The following is a 14,113-nucleotide window of genomic DNA, read 5'->3' as shown; positions in this document are numbered from 1 at the left end:
ACTGCTTAGAAAAGTTGAAAACCTTCTGTACTACTGCATTTCATTGCAAACACTGGTTATATTGCTAGAAAAGAATTTTTTTCAGTTGTCCTTGCCATACCTCAATACTAAATTCAAATGTGGAATTTCAAGGTTTGCTACATCCATCTTAAACTCATTTAATTATCTCCCCATTTCATTTTTTCAAATATACAGAAATTTGCATGCATACATAATTCGATCCCCATTGGAATATAAACCCATCTTCTTTCTGAACTTCCTGTACACAGATTGGCTTGCATTATTTAGACATCATTATATAACTGATCACTGACTATCTTCTACAGGAGATTGGGCTTCTTGAAGATAGTAGTTTTATTTCATTTCACTTTGTATTCCTGGTGTATACTTGGTACATCATTTGATAAACAGTAAGCGCTCAGATGGCTGATAAGTGTTTAATTTACAGTTTAATTTATTTCCTTCAAGGCCTGAGACCACTTTGCATTTAATAAACATTTGCCAAATGAGGTATTATATATATATTTTAAAAGCTAAAAATGTAGAAATTAGTTTAAAATAATTTTCAGCACAAAAAAAATCTAGGACTGTTATTTAGAGGAGATAAAAAAATTATAATTATTGACCATAGGTATGGTGAGGTATATTAGAAAAGCAAGGGAGGGATGTTTGGATTAAACACGATTCTACATTTATCTTTATTGCTCTAGTTTGAAATTTTTCATAAACATTTTTTTTTTAAATGTTTTGGGAACAATAAGGAAAAATGAAGGAATGAAGTTATAAAAAGTGAATATACATACTTTTTAGACCATTAATATTATGAAAGCAAATAAAAATTAAGAGACTCACTTTTCCCAAATAACTAACACTCTAATCCCCAGTCAAATTTAGGGTAAACTATGTGGGACAATTATTGCTGTTGTGTCCTCTTACTTGAGGATTGGATATTGCTTATCTGTTTGGCTATATTAAAGGATGGAATTTCCTTCTGTCTTTACAATCTGTTGGAGAATTGCCTGTGATGCACATCACATTCTGATTTAATGCTTATTCATTAATACAAGTGTTTTCCTTTGTGAAGTTTTCTGGGTTGGTGACATTTTGTTTTTCTCCCAACAATACACAAGTGTATTTTTAATCCTTGAAATCCATAATAACTTGCAATTTTCCTTAATTCTTCCTCACAAATGAACCTGTAGGACCATATCATTTTCTACCCATAATCCTCCACCTTATTTATTTATCCTCCACCTTTATTAATTACATATTATTCATAGATAGAGCTTTCTATATTTTTCCCTGAATTTTTCATTTGAAAGATTCTATTTTATACCTTGCATCAGGACAGCATTGATCTACCTATCTACCTACCCACCTATTTACAACTGCCACTCAAAACTATAAGTAAATTGTTATGTGAACCACTGTTTCCAACCAGTGTTTCACACAGCCACGGGGCTGAGGGAGATGGGCAGTCACATGGGTGGAACCCTACATCCCCTGCTCCTTGTCAAACAGAACTACTTCACTCTTTAATTGTTGTTAATGTTTATTTTTGGGAGAGAGAGAGAGGTACAGGTGGAGCGAAGAAGGGTCAGAGAGAGAGAGAAAAAGAGAGAGAATCCGAAGCAGGCTCCAGGCTCCCAACTGTCAGCACAGAGCCCTATGCAGGGATTGAACTTGGAAACTGTGAGATCATGACCTGAGCTGAAGTCAAACACTTAACTGACTGATCCCCCGGGCACCCCAGAACTATTTTACTCTTAATTATTTCATATATTGGGCTGCCTGAATGTTCCTATGTTATTTTATTTTTGAGTGAAGGATCCTTTGCATATAAAAGTGATCTAAGTTTAATCCCAATTATGATAAAAATATTATTCTTAATGTTTTAAAAACATCTCCTTCCCTCAAATCTACTGTGTTTAAAATATTTGTGGGAGAAGCTTAAGAATCCCATCAGGGAACTCAAACACAGACTAGGAGATGGCTGAGTTGGCTTACAATATGTTTGACTCTTTTCATATGAAAGTTAAGAATGAATAAGCATCATCTTTGAACCACATGATATTTCTGGAATGTGGAAAACACAGACTAAGTCCTTGCTGATAGGACAAAAATAAGAAAATTTGAACTATTTTTATCCTCTGAATTTTTCTTGGGTAGTTTTGAAACATCAAGGCCATATTTACTTGGAATAGTAATCAGAAAAAGAAATAGCTAGAAAATTTAGGTATATAAAATTCTACACATATATTTAAGCAGAGAATTTAGATAAAATGCTCAAATTTCATGTTCATACAAAAAGCAAAAAACTTTTGCAGACCGGATTATAACTCTAATAATTTATTCTGAATAAATTTGCAATTTTTCTTTGTGAAATATAACATGTAGGTTTCAACACTGAATAAATATGCAGGACAGCCAAACATGGGTAAATTTTTTTATGCATAAATTTTTTAAAAACCCTTGCCCTAAAAAGAGATATGGGCTTTTCCTGTTTAAGTTCTTTGTTATTCTTGCATATTTTGATTTTAAGTCAGTATATATGTTCTTTTTTTTTTTTTAATTTTTTTTTAACGTCTATTTATTTTTGAGACAGAGAGAGACAGAGCATGAACGGGGGAGGAGCAGAGAGAGAGGGAGACACAGAATCGGAAGCAGGCTCCAGGCTCTGGGCCATCAGCCCAGAGCCTGACGCGGGGCTCGAACTCACGGACTGTGAGATAGTGACCTGAGCTGAAGTCGGACACTCAACTGACTGAGCCACCCAGGCGCCCCAGTATATATGTTCTTAAATGTGGTTACAGTTGACAAGTGGAAACTGAATCAGCCGTTATAAAAACACTTTGCCATTTAGCTTATGCTTGTGTAGCATTCTCTTTCTATGAAGTGATGGCTATGCCAATTTTCATGTGCACCCTAAAAATAAATGAGAAGTTACTAAGGAGTTAATGTTACATCCATTATTTAAACTGCTCTGGAAAGCGTTCCAAGAAAACTCTGTGTTCCAGGATTTTTCAAACTGTTTTCCCAAGAACACCATGATATGAAGATAAAAAAATCCCATCATCAAATGGAAAGGGTGCTTTAATATTAAAATATTAAAATTGCCAAGACAATATTTCTTTACCATCTGCATCAGAATCATGTGGGATGCTTGTTAATAATGTATATATCTGCTCTTCCAGAATTAATATTCCATGATGTCTGGGGGGAGAGTTCCTGGAGACTTGATTTTTACTGTTTCCCAGGTGATTATAACGTACTTTAAAGGCAGAATGAGAATCTACAATAAATAAACTTACTGTTTAACTCAAAAGTTCAGAAATATATTTGCTTACAGGATAGTTTTTTCTTAAGAACCTGTGAAACTAGTATTCCTTTGATACATTTTGGAAATGTTGCATATTTTCTAATATTTGTTATTAAATCATGAGAGTACCAATGGTATTTTCCAAAAGTTTTAGTATGTAGCTATTGTAAACATTATTTTATTTTATTATTTTTTTTAATGTTTATTTATTGAGAGACGGAGAGTGCAAGTGGGGGAGGGGCAGAGAGAGAAGGAAAAACGAAGCCCAAGCAGGCTCCTTGTTGCCAGCACAGAGCCCGAAGTGGGCTTAGATCTCTCAAACCATGAGATCATGACCTCAGCCGAAATCAAGAGTGGGATGCTTAACTCACTGAACCACCCAGGCACCCCATGTGAACATTATTTTTAAAAACATGTTATAAAGAAGAAATTTCAGCCACAACATCAAAAAGAAGAAATAGTAAGGGCCTAAATTTCAGGGTTTTCATATTTCTTTCTTTGGATCTATCAGAACTCTTCTTTCAAATGCAGTGTTACCAGGAAATTAAAAAAAAAGAATATCACTTAAAAAAAGAAAACAATATCTATCTGAACAGAATATTTTCTCCAAAAGTCACCCTGGGTCAGGACACCATGGCACACAGCCTGGAGACCTAAGCTCTACGTCATACCAACCGAGGACACCCACAATCCGACAAGGTAACTGTCATTTTAATGAACTTCTAAGAAAAAGAAAACAAAGGAATTAAATTCTGCGGACTGAGCCAGCCAGACGCCCCACTTGGTGAGATGTTTACACACAATGTTTACTGATTCTGAACTGTACCCGAGTGCTGAAACCCACAGAAACGGGACACTTTGTGATAGACTTCAAAGGTTTCCTCCTTTTAGATCTAAGAGGAAATTGGTTTGTACATGAATTTAATTACAACTCTTTTTTGAAACAATGGTGAGATCACAGGACTAGGGAAGGATGAAGGCACCTGATTAGTTAAGATGAATTTGGAAACTTTTTAGCAATTTCATTATGATATCAGACACTAGGTCATTGTCTTGAGTGTTGTACTTTGTGCGTGTGTGTGTGTGCGCGCGCACGTTTATTTTTGAGAGGCAGAGCATGAGTGGAGGAGCAGCAGAGAGAGTAGGACAGAGGATCCAAAACAGGCTCTGCTCTGACAGCAGCAAGCCCGATGTGGGGCTCAAACTCATGAAATGTGAGATCGTGCCGTGAGCTGAAGTCAGACACTCAACTAGCTGAGCCACCCAGGATCCCCTGAGTGTCCTACTTCTTTTGCATCCTGTGTTTATATCATGCAGTCAAGTTAGAATTTGTTAAAAATCAGTAATTTTACAATCATATAAACAAATAAAATAAATGGTACCCACAATCCCCCATTAGGAGCAGTCATTTTTAGCATATTATAGTTTCTTCCTATTTTATGTCTATGCATTTTACATTGTTCAAATTACACTAAGTAATTACATATCATAATATATATATATATATATATAATTTAAATTTTATTATTTACTATTTCCTTATAGTCATTAAGAAATTGTATACCCATTCATTTTATAAATGAATTATATTCCAGTCCAAGAGTATACTGAAATCCTCTACTGAAATATACTGAAATCCTCTACTGTTGAACATAGAAGATATTTCCATTTTCCACAATTGTTAAGTGATACTTCAAGGAATGTCTTTACACATTTTTCAATTATCTTCTTAAGATAAGAAGTGGAAGGTGTAAAAAGATTTATATGAGTTTCAAAGCTCATAGAAAATATTTTCAAGTTGAGTTTCAGAATAGTTTATGAAATTTGACTTCCATCGTAAATAAACAAAGGTGATCAATTACCATATCTGTGCAATGTTTGAACAGAACTATTTGTAAAATCCTTCTTTAATTTCATAGGTTAAAATTTATTACATTGTTTTAATTCTGCATGATTATATGTCATGTGAATATGTTCAAACCAAATAAGAAGAAATAAAATAGAGCAAATAGCAAATATTCTCCCATTATCACCTTTAATATATCCCAGGCAAGTATTTCAAGATTTTTTAGAAGATGACACAGTGTCAAAGGGGTAAAATTCCTCAGATGTTAAGAAATGTAGAATACTACAAGTATATACTTGTCAAGCTATACTCTCAAAATTAGTTCAATAAAATGACTTGAATTTAAAGCAGTCCTTTGTAGACCTCAAACTATCTAATCATAACACAAGTAACATCTCATAGACCCTTATTTGCTTCTAGGAACCAAGATTCATAGAAATGTACAGACTTCAGGTTCTCTTAGGTATATCTTATCATTTATATACATGCTGAAGAATTAGAAAGACTTTTCTTTATCGTCTTATGATTTTTATTGTTAATATTACTATTCCTTGCCAGGGCACCTGGGTGGCTCAGTCGGTTGAGCGTGTGACTTCAGCTCAGGCCATGATCTCACAGTCTGTGAGTTTGAGCCCTGCGTCAGGCTCTGTGATGACAGCTCAGAACCTGGAGCCTGCTTTGGATTCTGTGTCTCCCTCTCTCTCTGCCCTTCCCCTGTTCATGCTCTGTCTCTCTCTGTCTCAAAAATAAATAAAAACATTAAAAAAATATTAACTATTCCTTGCCAAGCTTTTTGAGGTATTATTTGCTTATCTCTTAAATATCATATCAAAGAGAACTATTAAACTCTTAGCCAAGTTTGAATATGAGCCAATTTAGGTATCCAATTCTAACAGTGGCAGTAAGATTCTTCAGTAGTTGCCAATGCTTAATTTCTGTTTTGTGGACAATGACTATGTCTGCATCTTTCAAAGCCTGAGGTGTTTCAAATGACTAAAAAGATAGGATCACAGGGGTGCCTGGGTGGCCTAGTTTGTTAAGCATCCGACTTTGGTCATGATCTCACCATTTGTGGGTTTCAGCCCTGCATCAGGCACTGTGCTCCAGATTCTGTGTCTCCCTCTCTCTCTGCCCCTCCCCTGCTCACACTCTGTGTCTTACTCTCTCAGAAATAAATAAACATTAAAAAGAAACTTTAAAAAGATGGAATCACTATCTCATATTTTATCTTGAATAACATAGAAGCTTGTCATAAGACTTGAGGAGGTCAGCACTCTTACCAGAACTGGCGTCTTCCATGCTACCAGGTCTGACACATTTCTCTATATTTTTGCATTGTGCTCTTACTGTTCATTTATATTCATTATTTAGAGGCTCTTTTACTGATATCTGGTTACTCCTTTTAAACCCTCTTATCAGTGATGAAGCACATTGAGTTCCAAATAAGCATAAATGTTTGTATCTTTGCACACAGTAGGAACACTGTTGAATTTTACTTTGAGAAATTATGAAGGAAGTGGTTCATTCTACATATAACAGATTTCCTTATACACAATATAAGGAAACTCATGTCTATTCAATCTTTGTTTGCCTATAGGAAGACTGGAAAAGTCGTTGAATGGAGTAGGCTTCTCATCTCCCTTTGTACTCTGGTACTGAGGACAGAGCTGAAAAGCCACCTGGTTGAATTGCAACTGAAGTTGATTCTTGGTAACTGTTACACCACAAAAAACACTGCATTTGTTTACAAATGGATGCTACATCCTTATGCTTCCTGCCTTCCACAAAAACAGTAAGAGTTTTATCAACCCATATGAAATAAGAAATGAGATTAATCTTGGGATCAACTTTTTCCCTCCCTCTAGGTAAGTCCACCGAGAAATGATACGAAGCATCCAAGGGACCATAAAGTTTACCACATTTGGCAAGCATCTTAAAAGAAAAAAAACAGTGCCCAACCTATTATAAAATTTGGGAGAAAAAGCATTTCCTCTATAGAAAGAGTTACATGTACTGCTCTAAAGTTTTGCAGAAAACAGACTCATCTTAATATGTACTGAGATAGAATGAAGTAAAATTCGGAAGTACCTGAAGGGCATCCTGATATTCAGCCTCTCTGCATACTTGCACAGCGTGTCCCATGGAATATGAATTTTAATAAACATGATATCAGGGTTTGCAACAGCTGGCTGCAAAGGATAGAAAGACAGGCACCATTATTTAGAATCAGAGCTGATGATACCGTGCCACAATTTGATTTGAAAGGAAGAAACACCGTCACCTTGTCTCCACATAAACCGTTGTCACTGATTTAAAGGGGATTTATACAAATAACAATTCTCAACACAGCAACACCTTCATAAAAATGTAATAATGCCATTGCATGCATACAAGAAATAGTCACCTATGTGAGTTAGTGCATTTTCTTATATTGACTGTTATCAAGATCCAGAATACCCAATCAGAAAAATCTTGAGCCAGTCAGGGATATGAAGGTAGTCTTATTGCAAACTTTATCATGATCCTACTCAGAGGGAATAAAAAACACTGACAGTTGCCACCAGTCATTCATTAACTCATTCACTTATTCTTCTGGCATATTTTCTTGAGTTGCTAAACCCTGGGAAAAATGGAATATAAATCATGCAAGTCCATGACCTTAGAGAGCTGTCAAATTTGCACACTTACTTTAACCTTTTAATCCATAGAAATTTTGGTGCCTTTGATTCAGACAAAAGTTTTTTTTTTATTTTTTAAATGTTTATTTATTTATTTTGAGAGACAGAGAGAGAGACAGAGAGAGAGAGAGAGACAGAGAGAGAGAGAGAGAGAGAGAGAGAAAAGGCCAGGGAGAGAGGAGAGAGTGAGAGAATCCCAAGAAGTCTCCGCATTGTCAGTGCAGAGTCTGACACGGGGCTTGAACTCATGAACTGTGAGATTATGACCTGAGCTGAAATCAAGAGTCAGATGCTCAACCGACAGAGCCACCCAGGTGCCTCCAGACAAAATTTTTTTTTAATGTTTATTTATTTTTGAGAGAGAGAGAGCATGAGTGGGTGAGAGGTAGAGAGACAGGGAAACAGAATCTGAAGCAGGTTCCAGGATCTGGGGTATGACCTGAGCAGAAACCAAGAGTCCAAGGCTTAACTGACTGAGCCCCAAGCGCCCCTGGTTAACGTTGTTTATTTAAATTTCATCTAGATGGGGCACCTGAGTGGCTCAGTCAGTTAAGCATCAGACTTGGGCTCAGATTATGGTTCCTGAGTTCAAGCCCCAGGTCAGGCTGTGTGCTGACAGCTCAGAGCCTGGAGCCTGCTTTGGATTCTGTGTCTCCCTCTCTGCCCCTCTCCCACTCACTCTTTGTCTCTCAAAAATAAATAAACGTTAGAAATTTTTTTAAATAAATGAAAGTAAATAAATTTTATCTAGATGGAACTTCTCAAGAAACATAACAATCTTAAAATCTCAAAAGCATAGAAGAAATTTATCAGTTTAATTTAAAAGCATATATATTTTATAATTAAACTAATGTTTCATATCCATACATTCATGAAGCCCTATGTTTTAGATGTGGCTAATTTCACAAGTTTTCCCAAACAACATTTCAAATGAGTATTACTAATATTAATACAAATAATAATACAAAAAGTATTATTAGAGAGCCATGGGATAATCATCAGACTAATACTCATATGTAGGGCATCATTGCCATTGGGCAGACACTTTTACACACTAGCATTTGCTGAAGTTTATTATTCTATGGAGTACTATAAAAAAAAGAGGCAGGGTATTTCATGGCCACAAAAATTTTGAGTTTCTCCCTGGAGGACTTTTGACAAACTTTAATATGCATATACTTGCTAAAAATATCCAAGATGGTGAAAAGTAAACTAAATTTCCAAAATTTTGGAACATGGATTATTTTTTCCCTGATAGCTTATTGAAGTATTTCTATTTTGCTTGCAAATTATCAAGGGAAAAATAGTAAAAGATGCTTGCCCTTAAGTACAGTTTCCAAAGGCTTTTCTTACTTCAAATATGTTTGTTTTAAATATTAAGTAAAGAATGATGGGAATAAAATGGACAATGACAGAGGGAGACATAGTATGTGTCAAATATCAACAGGCTTTTGAATTCAGACCAAGGTCATACACATTAGCTCTGCTTGAGAAAATAATGTGTAGAATTTTTTTAAATGAGTATTAATTTGGGGCACCTGGGTGGGTCAGTCAGTTAAGCCTGTGTGTTAGGCTCAGGTCACAATCTCACGGTTCTTGAGTTTGACCCCACATCAGGTGCTGTGCTAACAGCCTGGAGTCTGGAGGCTTCTTCAGATTTTGTGTCTCCCTCTCTCTCTGCCCCTCCCCTGTTTGTGCTGTGTCTCTCTCTCAAAAATAAATAAACATAAAATTTTTTTAAGTGAGCATTAATTTATTCAAACAACTGTTTGTTTAAAATATGTATTTTTTTTACCTAGCTAGAAAGAGAAAGGAGAACAATTATGATGTTATCTCTAGGTTCTTTTTAGTGACTATTCCAGACTTGGTTGAAAGGTTTCTGTGCAGAAGTGATAGAATCAAGAAAATCTAAGACAGAAAAAGCATAGGCATTTAAATGACTCTTTCATTGAGGCAAGTGAAGAAAGAATTTCATGCTTTATTGTAGTTTTTCCTGCTTAAGCCATACAAAAGTTCTTATATTCAAAAGATTCTTCTTTTAAAATTATGGTGTTGGCCACTGGTGTTATATCAACTTGCCTTTCACTTACCAAGCACAATTTAAATTTCTTCAATCCTAATTGCCTACTTAGAAGAAATTACATGGTATGGTAGACAGAACATAGTGTTTGGAATCACAAAGACTTAAGTACAAATTCCATCTTTACCATTTACTTTACTCTGTGAGCTTGAGAAAGTTACCTAACCTCTATGATTCTATTTTCTCTCCTGACAAAGGGAGACGATGATCTTAACTCACAGAGCTGGTGTGAGTATTATGAAAGACCAGACATAGAAAGTACCCAAGTATAACAGGTTATTTGTTCATTTCCTGTCGAGGTCAGGCTTCTTATATCAGACCCTAACCAAACTAATGGATAATTTCAAAACTTCACTAGAATCTTTGTCCAGCACTCTCTTTTTCTTTTTTTCTTATAAAACACTATCAGATTCATCTCTACCCTTTGGTTTTGTAAGCCTTCAACAGCAGGACTTTCAATTATACGAGTACAAAACCAGTAACCTGTAATTTGGGGAAAACTCTAAAGCAGAGTGACTTGGATCAAGTTATTGAAGAATTAAATATTTTTCGGATAATATCAACTGGGTATAAATTGTAATAAAACTGTATTTCTGTAGACTATAATCTCTTTGGAAGACATCTCTTCCTTTATATATATATTTAAATTGTCCTACATCTGTATGTTACTGCTTTTTCCTTGGGAGAAGTGGGTTGATTTTCAGCATTTTCCTCAGAATCTGGAAGTGAGGCCTCCATGAAAATGAATGAGTCAGAAAAAAACCAATCTATACAAGACTGACACATTCTACATGTAGAATGGTTTAAGACTGAATAAAGAAGCCTGTGAGAAATGCACTGCTATTTGATCATTGCATTCCCGCCGGGGCTCCATGTGAGTTTGAAAGCAGGGGTCTCTATTGTTGAACAGACAGCTCCTGGGACAAAAAAAAAAAAAGTTTTTCAGGAGCTAGTGCTTATTCTGGTACAAATGGAGATCTCATTCTCCCTCAGAGCATCATGGTCCCTGAAGCCTAGGTATGTTGGTTGCCAGAGTAGAGTCACAGCATGAAGAACGTGTGAGTGACATATGTGTTGGGAGAGGTCTTAGAAGGTTTAACCTCCACAGCAGGAGAGCTTGGGTTTCATGCTACCAGATGGTTCCTGATCTGTTTTACCTTACAGAATATACAGCCAGAGTCTGATCACTCTCTCCTTCTCCATAGTGCCCACCCTGGTCTATGCCATCATCGTCTCTGGCCTGGACTCCTGCAGTGCTGTCCAACAGAGCCTTTGCTCACACATTCTTGCCCCCAATAATCTACTCGTAGCATAATGGCCGGAGTGCTCTGTAAAATGTAACTCAGATCATGGAACTATTTCATTCAGAGTGAAAGCCAAAGTGTTGTCAGTGGCCTACACAGCCCTTTAGAGTCGCACACTCAGTATCTTGCTCACCACCCTCTCCTACTACTTTCCCCCTCACTAACTCTACTGCTCTCATTTGGTCACTCACTACGACTTGCCTGTCCTTGCCTCATCCTTCTTACCTTGTCTAATCTCTTCCCTATAGTATTTATTATCTCCTAATAGCGAGTCTTTTTTTAATGTAAGTGCCATATAAGAAGGGATCTTCGTTTTATTTATTTACATATACCAAGCATCTAGTTCTATGCTGGGCACACAGTAGTCACTCACTAAGCATTTGTTGAATGGATGAATGAGTGAGTTAACTTATTTTGAGTGCACCTTCTATGTAACTTGTACCTAACCCAGAGATGATGGAAACAGAGTGCAAATAAGCCAGAATTATTCTGGAAGCGGTGCTATGTCAAAATTCAAATTAGCATCATGAAGAGCTGGCATAGCACTGATTATTAATTCATTCCTGTCAACCTTTAAGATGTGAAAAAGCCTAATACACTTAAATAAAGGAGATGCTTTAGAGGGATGTTTCTGCATTAACTCTACCATCAATGAGGGAAATGTCAAGCTAAGTGCACATACAGCTAGAACATTTCTAATTTTGTATGTATTAACTTTAAATATAGATAGATCTTTCTCAAGCAGCGTGAACTGTCTTCTTTTATAACTTCCTCAAATTAATTTCTCTTTTGTTATACCTCTACTTAAAACAAAATAAAAGTAGTTCATTTTCTTGCAGCTACTGAGCAGGGGGTTGGTGAAGGGATGGTGTTGCCAGGGAGAAGGATTACTTTCTCCCTTGGAGTCCAAAGCTCCCAATCTGGCACTATTCTGTTTCTCTCTAATGAAGGCAGGCTTTTCAGAGGGAATAACACACCCACCACCTTCACACTTCACATTATTATTTAATTATTTCATCCAGACTTTCCAAGAGGTGGAATAGTCACTCTTCGGAGAAGAGGAAATTTAAACATTGAGTTTTTACAAAGTCACTCTCTGCGAGTTGGTGGCACAGAGCTGAAAGAAAACAGAATGTGGTAGCTCATGCGAGTAAGACTAAGAAGACGATGAATTGCTCGTATGATCTGGAAATGTACTTGGGACACAAACACAAACCATACACCTATTCATTCATATGGCCTTTGAATATGAATCATTGTCTACTAACGATGGGCTTGTCTAGAAATTGTCCTTATCAACATGTAATATAATGAGGACTTGAAACCTATTCTCTGCTAGACCCAGTGCTTAGCTCTGGTGAATGTAAATTTTAAAAATGGGGACTTGTGAGGTGCCTTGGTGGCTCAGTCGGTTAAGTGTCTGACTTCAGCTCAGGTCATGATCTCACAGTCCGTGAGTTCGAGTGCCGTGTGGAGCCCCGTGTCGGGCTTTGTGCTGACAGCTCAGAGCCTGGAGCCTGCTTCTGATTCTGTGTCTCTTTCTCTCTCTGCCCCTCCCCCACTCACATTCTGTCTCTCTTTCTCTCTCAAAAGTAAACATTAAAAAATTTTAAAAAATATTCCTACTTTTCAGTAACAAGTCTGATACTTGCTGACAGGCTCACAATTTCATTTCCCCTGTCTTCGTGTTGTAAGCCCTTTGTTTTCCTTCCCTTCCTGCTTTCCTTCCTGCCTCCACCTTTCTTTCCCGGATCCTCCCACCATCATTTAAGCATCTCATATAAGAAAAAAGGAAGAGAGAAGTGAAACCTCATGAGAGCTCTTTCCCCTCTGTGGACGTTGCTCTTCATCCTCCCATCACAGAGTAAGGTGATGACATTTGCTGCTGCCTGTTTTCCTGCTGCCTCATCACTCTTCAACTCACGTTGTCCCTTTGGCTTGTGTGTCGTCTCTCCAGAGAGGTGATTCTCATTGCTTTCGCGCAAGTTCTCCACAACTTCCAATGGAACCAGTCTCTTTCTTGTCTTCCTGGGCTCCTTGGCAGTATTTTACCCCTGCTAACCACTTCTCCCTGTGACTCCTCATCATCTCTGCCTCTTCCACCTCCCTCCAACTCCTGCAAGTGTCTCTTCTTCCCTCCTACCTTTTACAGGCTCACTCCTACACTCCTTTTTTTCCTCATTCTCTCTAGTGGTTTCATCCTCATACATGGCTTATATTACCATCTGCACTCTAAAGACTAAAGCATTTACCTTCGGTTCAGAATCCTCATTGGGCCCTACTACAGATTTCAAACATTTTCTACTTGTATTTGTCAAGGGTCCCTCAATTACTATCTTATGATCTTTACTCCCATAACCCCATCCCACTTTCTCCCCAAATTAGCTCTCTTCTGGTCAACAGTAGAATCATACTGGCTATTCCTTCTGCAGATAGCATTCTGCCTATGGACTCCTTTTCATTTAGAGCACTTTCTTTCAAATCTCCCATGCTAAAATAACTACCTAGCCACAGTCCCTATATAAATTATTCTGGTTTTTTATTTTGAATTTTTTTTTAATTTTTATTTTTGAGAAAGAGAGAGGGGAAAAGAGACAGCAGTGGAGGGGCAAAGAGAGAGAGTGGTAGAGAGAGAGAGAATCCCAAGCACGCTCCACACTGTCAGTGCAGAGTCTGATGTGGGGCTTGAACCCATGAACCGTGAGATCATGACCTGAGCCGAAGTCAGACACTTAAATAGCTGAGCCACCCAGGCACCCCTAAATTATTGTTTTAATAATAGTCATTTTTCTTGTATGTTTATGGTTTCTCTGCTCCCATGAGAATATTGCCCATTTTTATCTTTGTTCTCATTAATCCCCAGAATGTGGCATATAATAGTTACTT

At 37.0% G+C, this 14,113-nt stretch overlaps 1 protein-coding gene across 3 annotated transcripts in view; it reads right to left on the bottom strand.

The window, feature by feature from the left end:
- The window catches only part of ANO3 (anoctamin 3), a 427,436-nt gene that overhangs the window by 113,182 nt on the left and 300,141 nt on the right, over positions 1–14,113 (bottom strand). For all 3 annotated transcript variants that reach the window (XM_058688488.1, XM_058688489.1, XM_058688490.1), the window contains one exon: positions 7,254–7,354. In XM_058688488.1, the coding sequence (XP_058544471.1) occupies positions 7,254–7,354 (101 nt within the window). The remainder of the gene's footprint in view (positions 1–7,253; positions 7,355–14,113) is intronic.

Source organism: Neofelis nebulosa, chromosome 10, assembly GCF_028018385.1.
Source record: "Neofelis nebulosa isolate mNeoNeb1 chromosome 10, mNeoNeb1.pri, whole genome shotgun sequence".
NCBI classification, from domain to species: Eukaryota; Metazoa; Chordata; class Mammalia; order Carnivora; family Felidae; genus Neofelis; species Neofelis nebulosa.
Note: the sequence above shows the minus strand (reverse complement) of the source record. Positions and strands in the feature narration are given on the sequence as shown.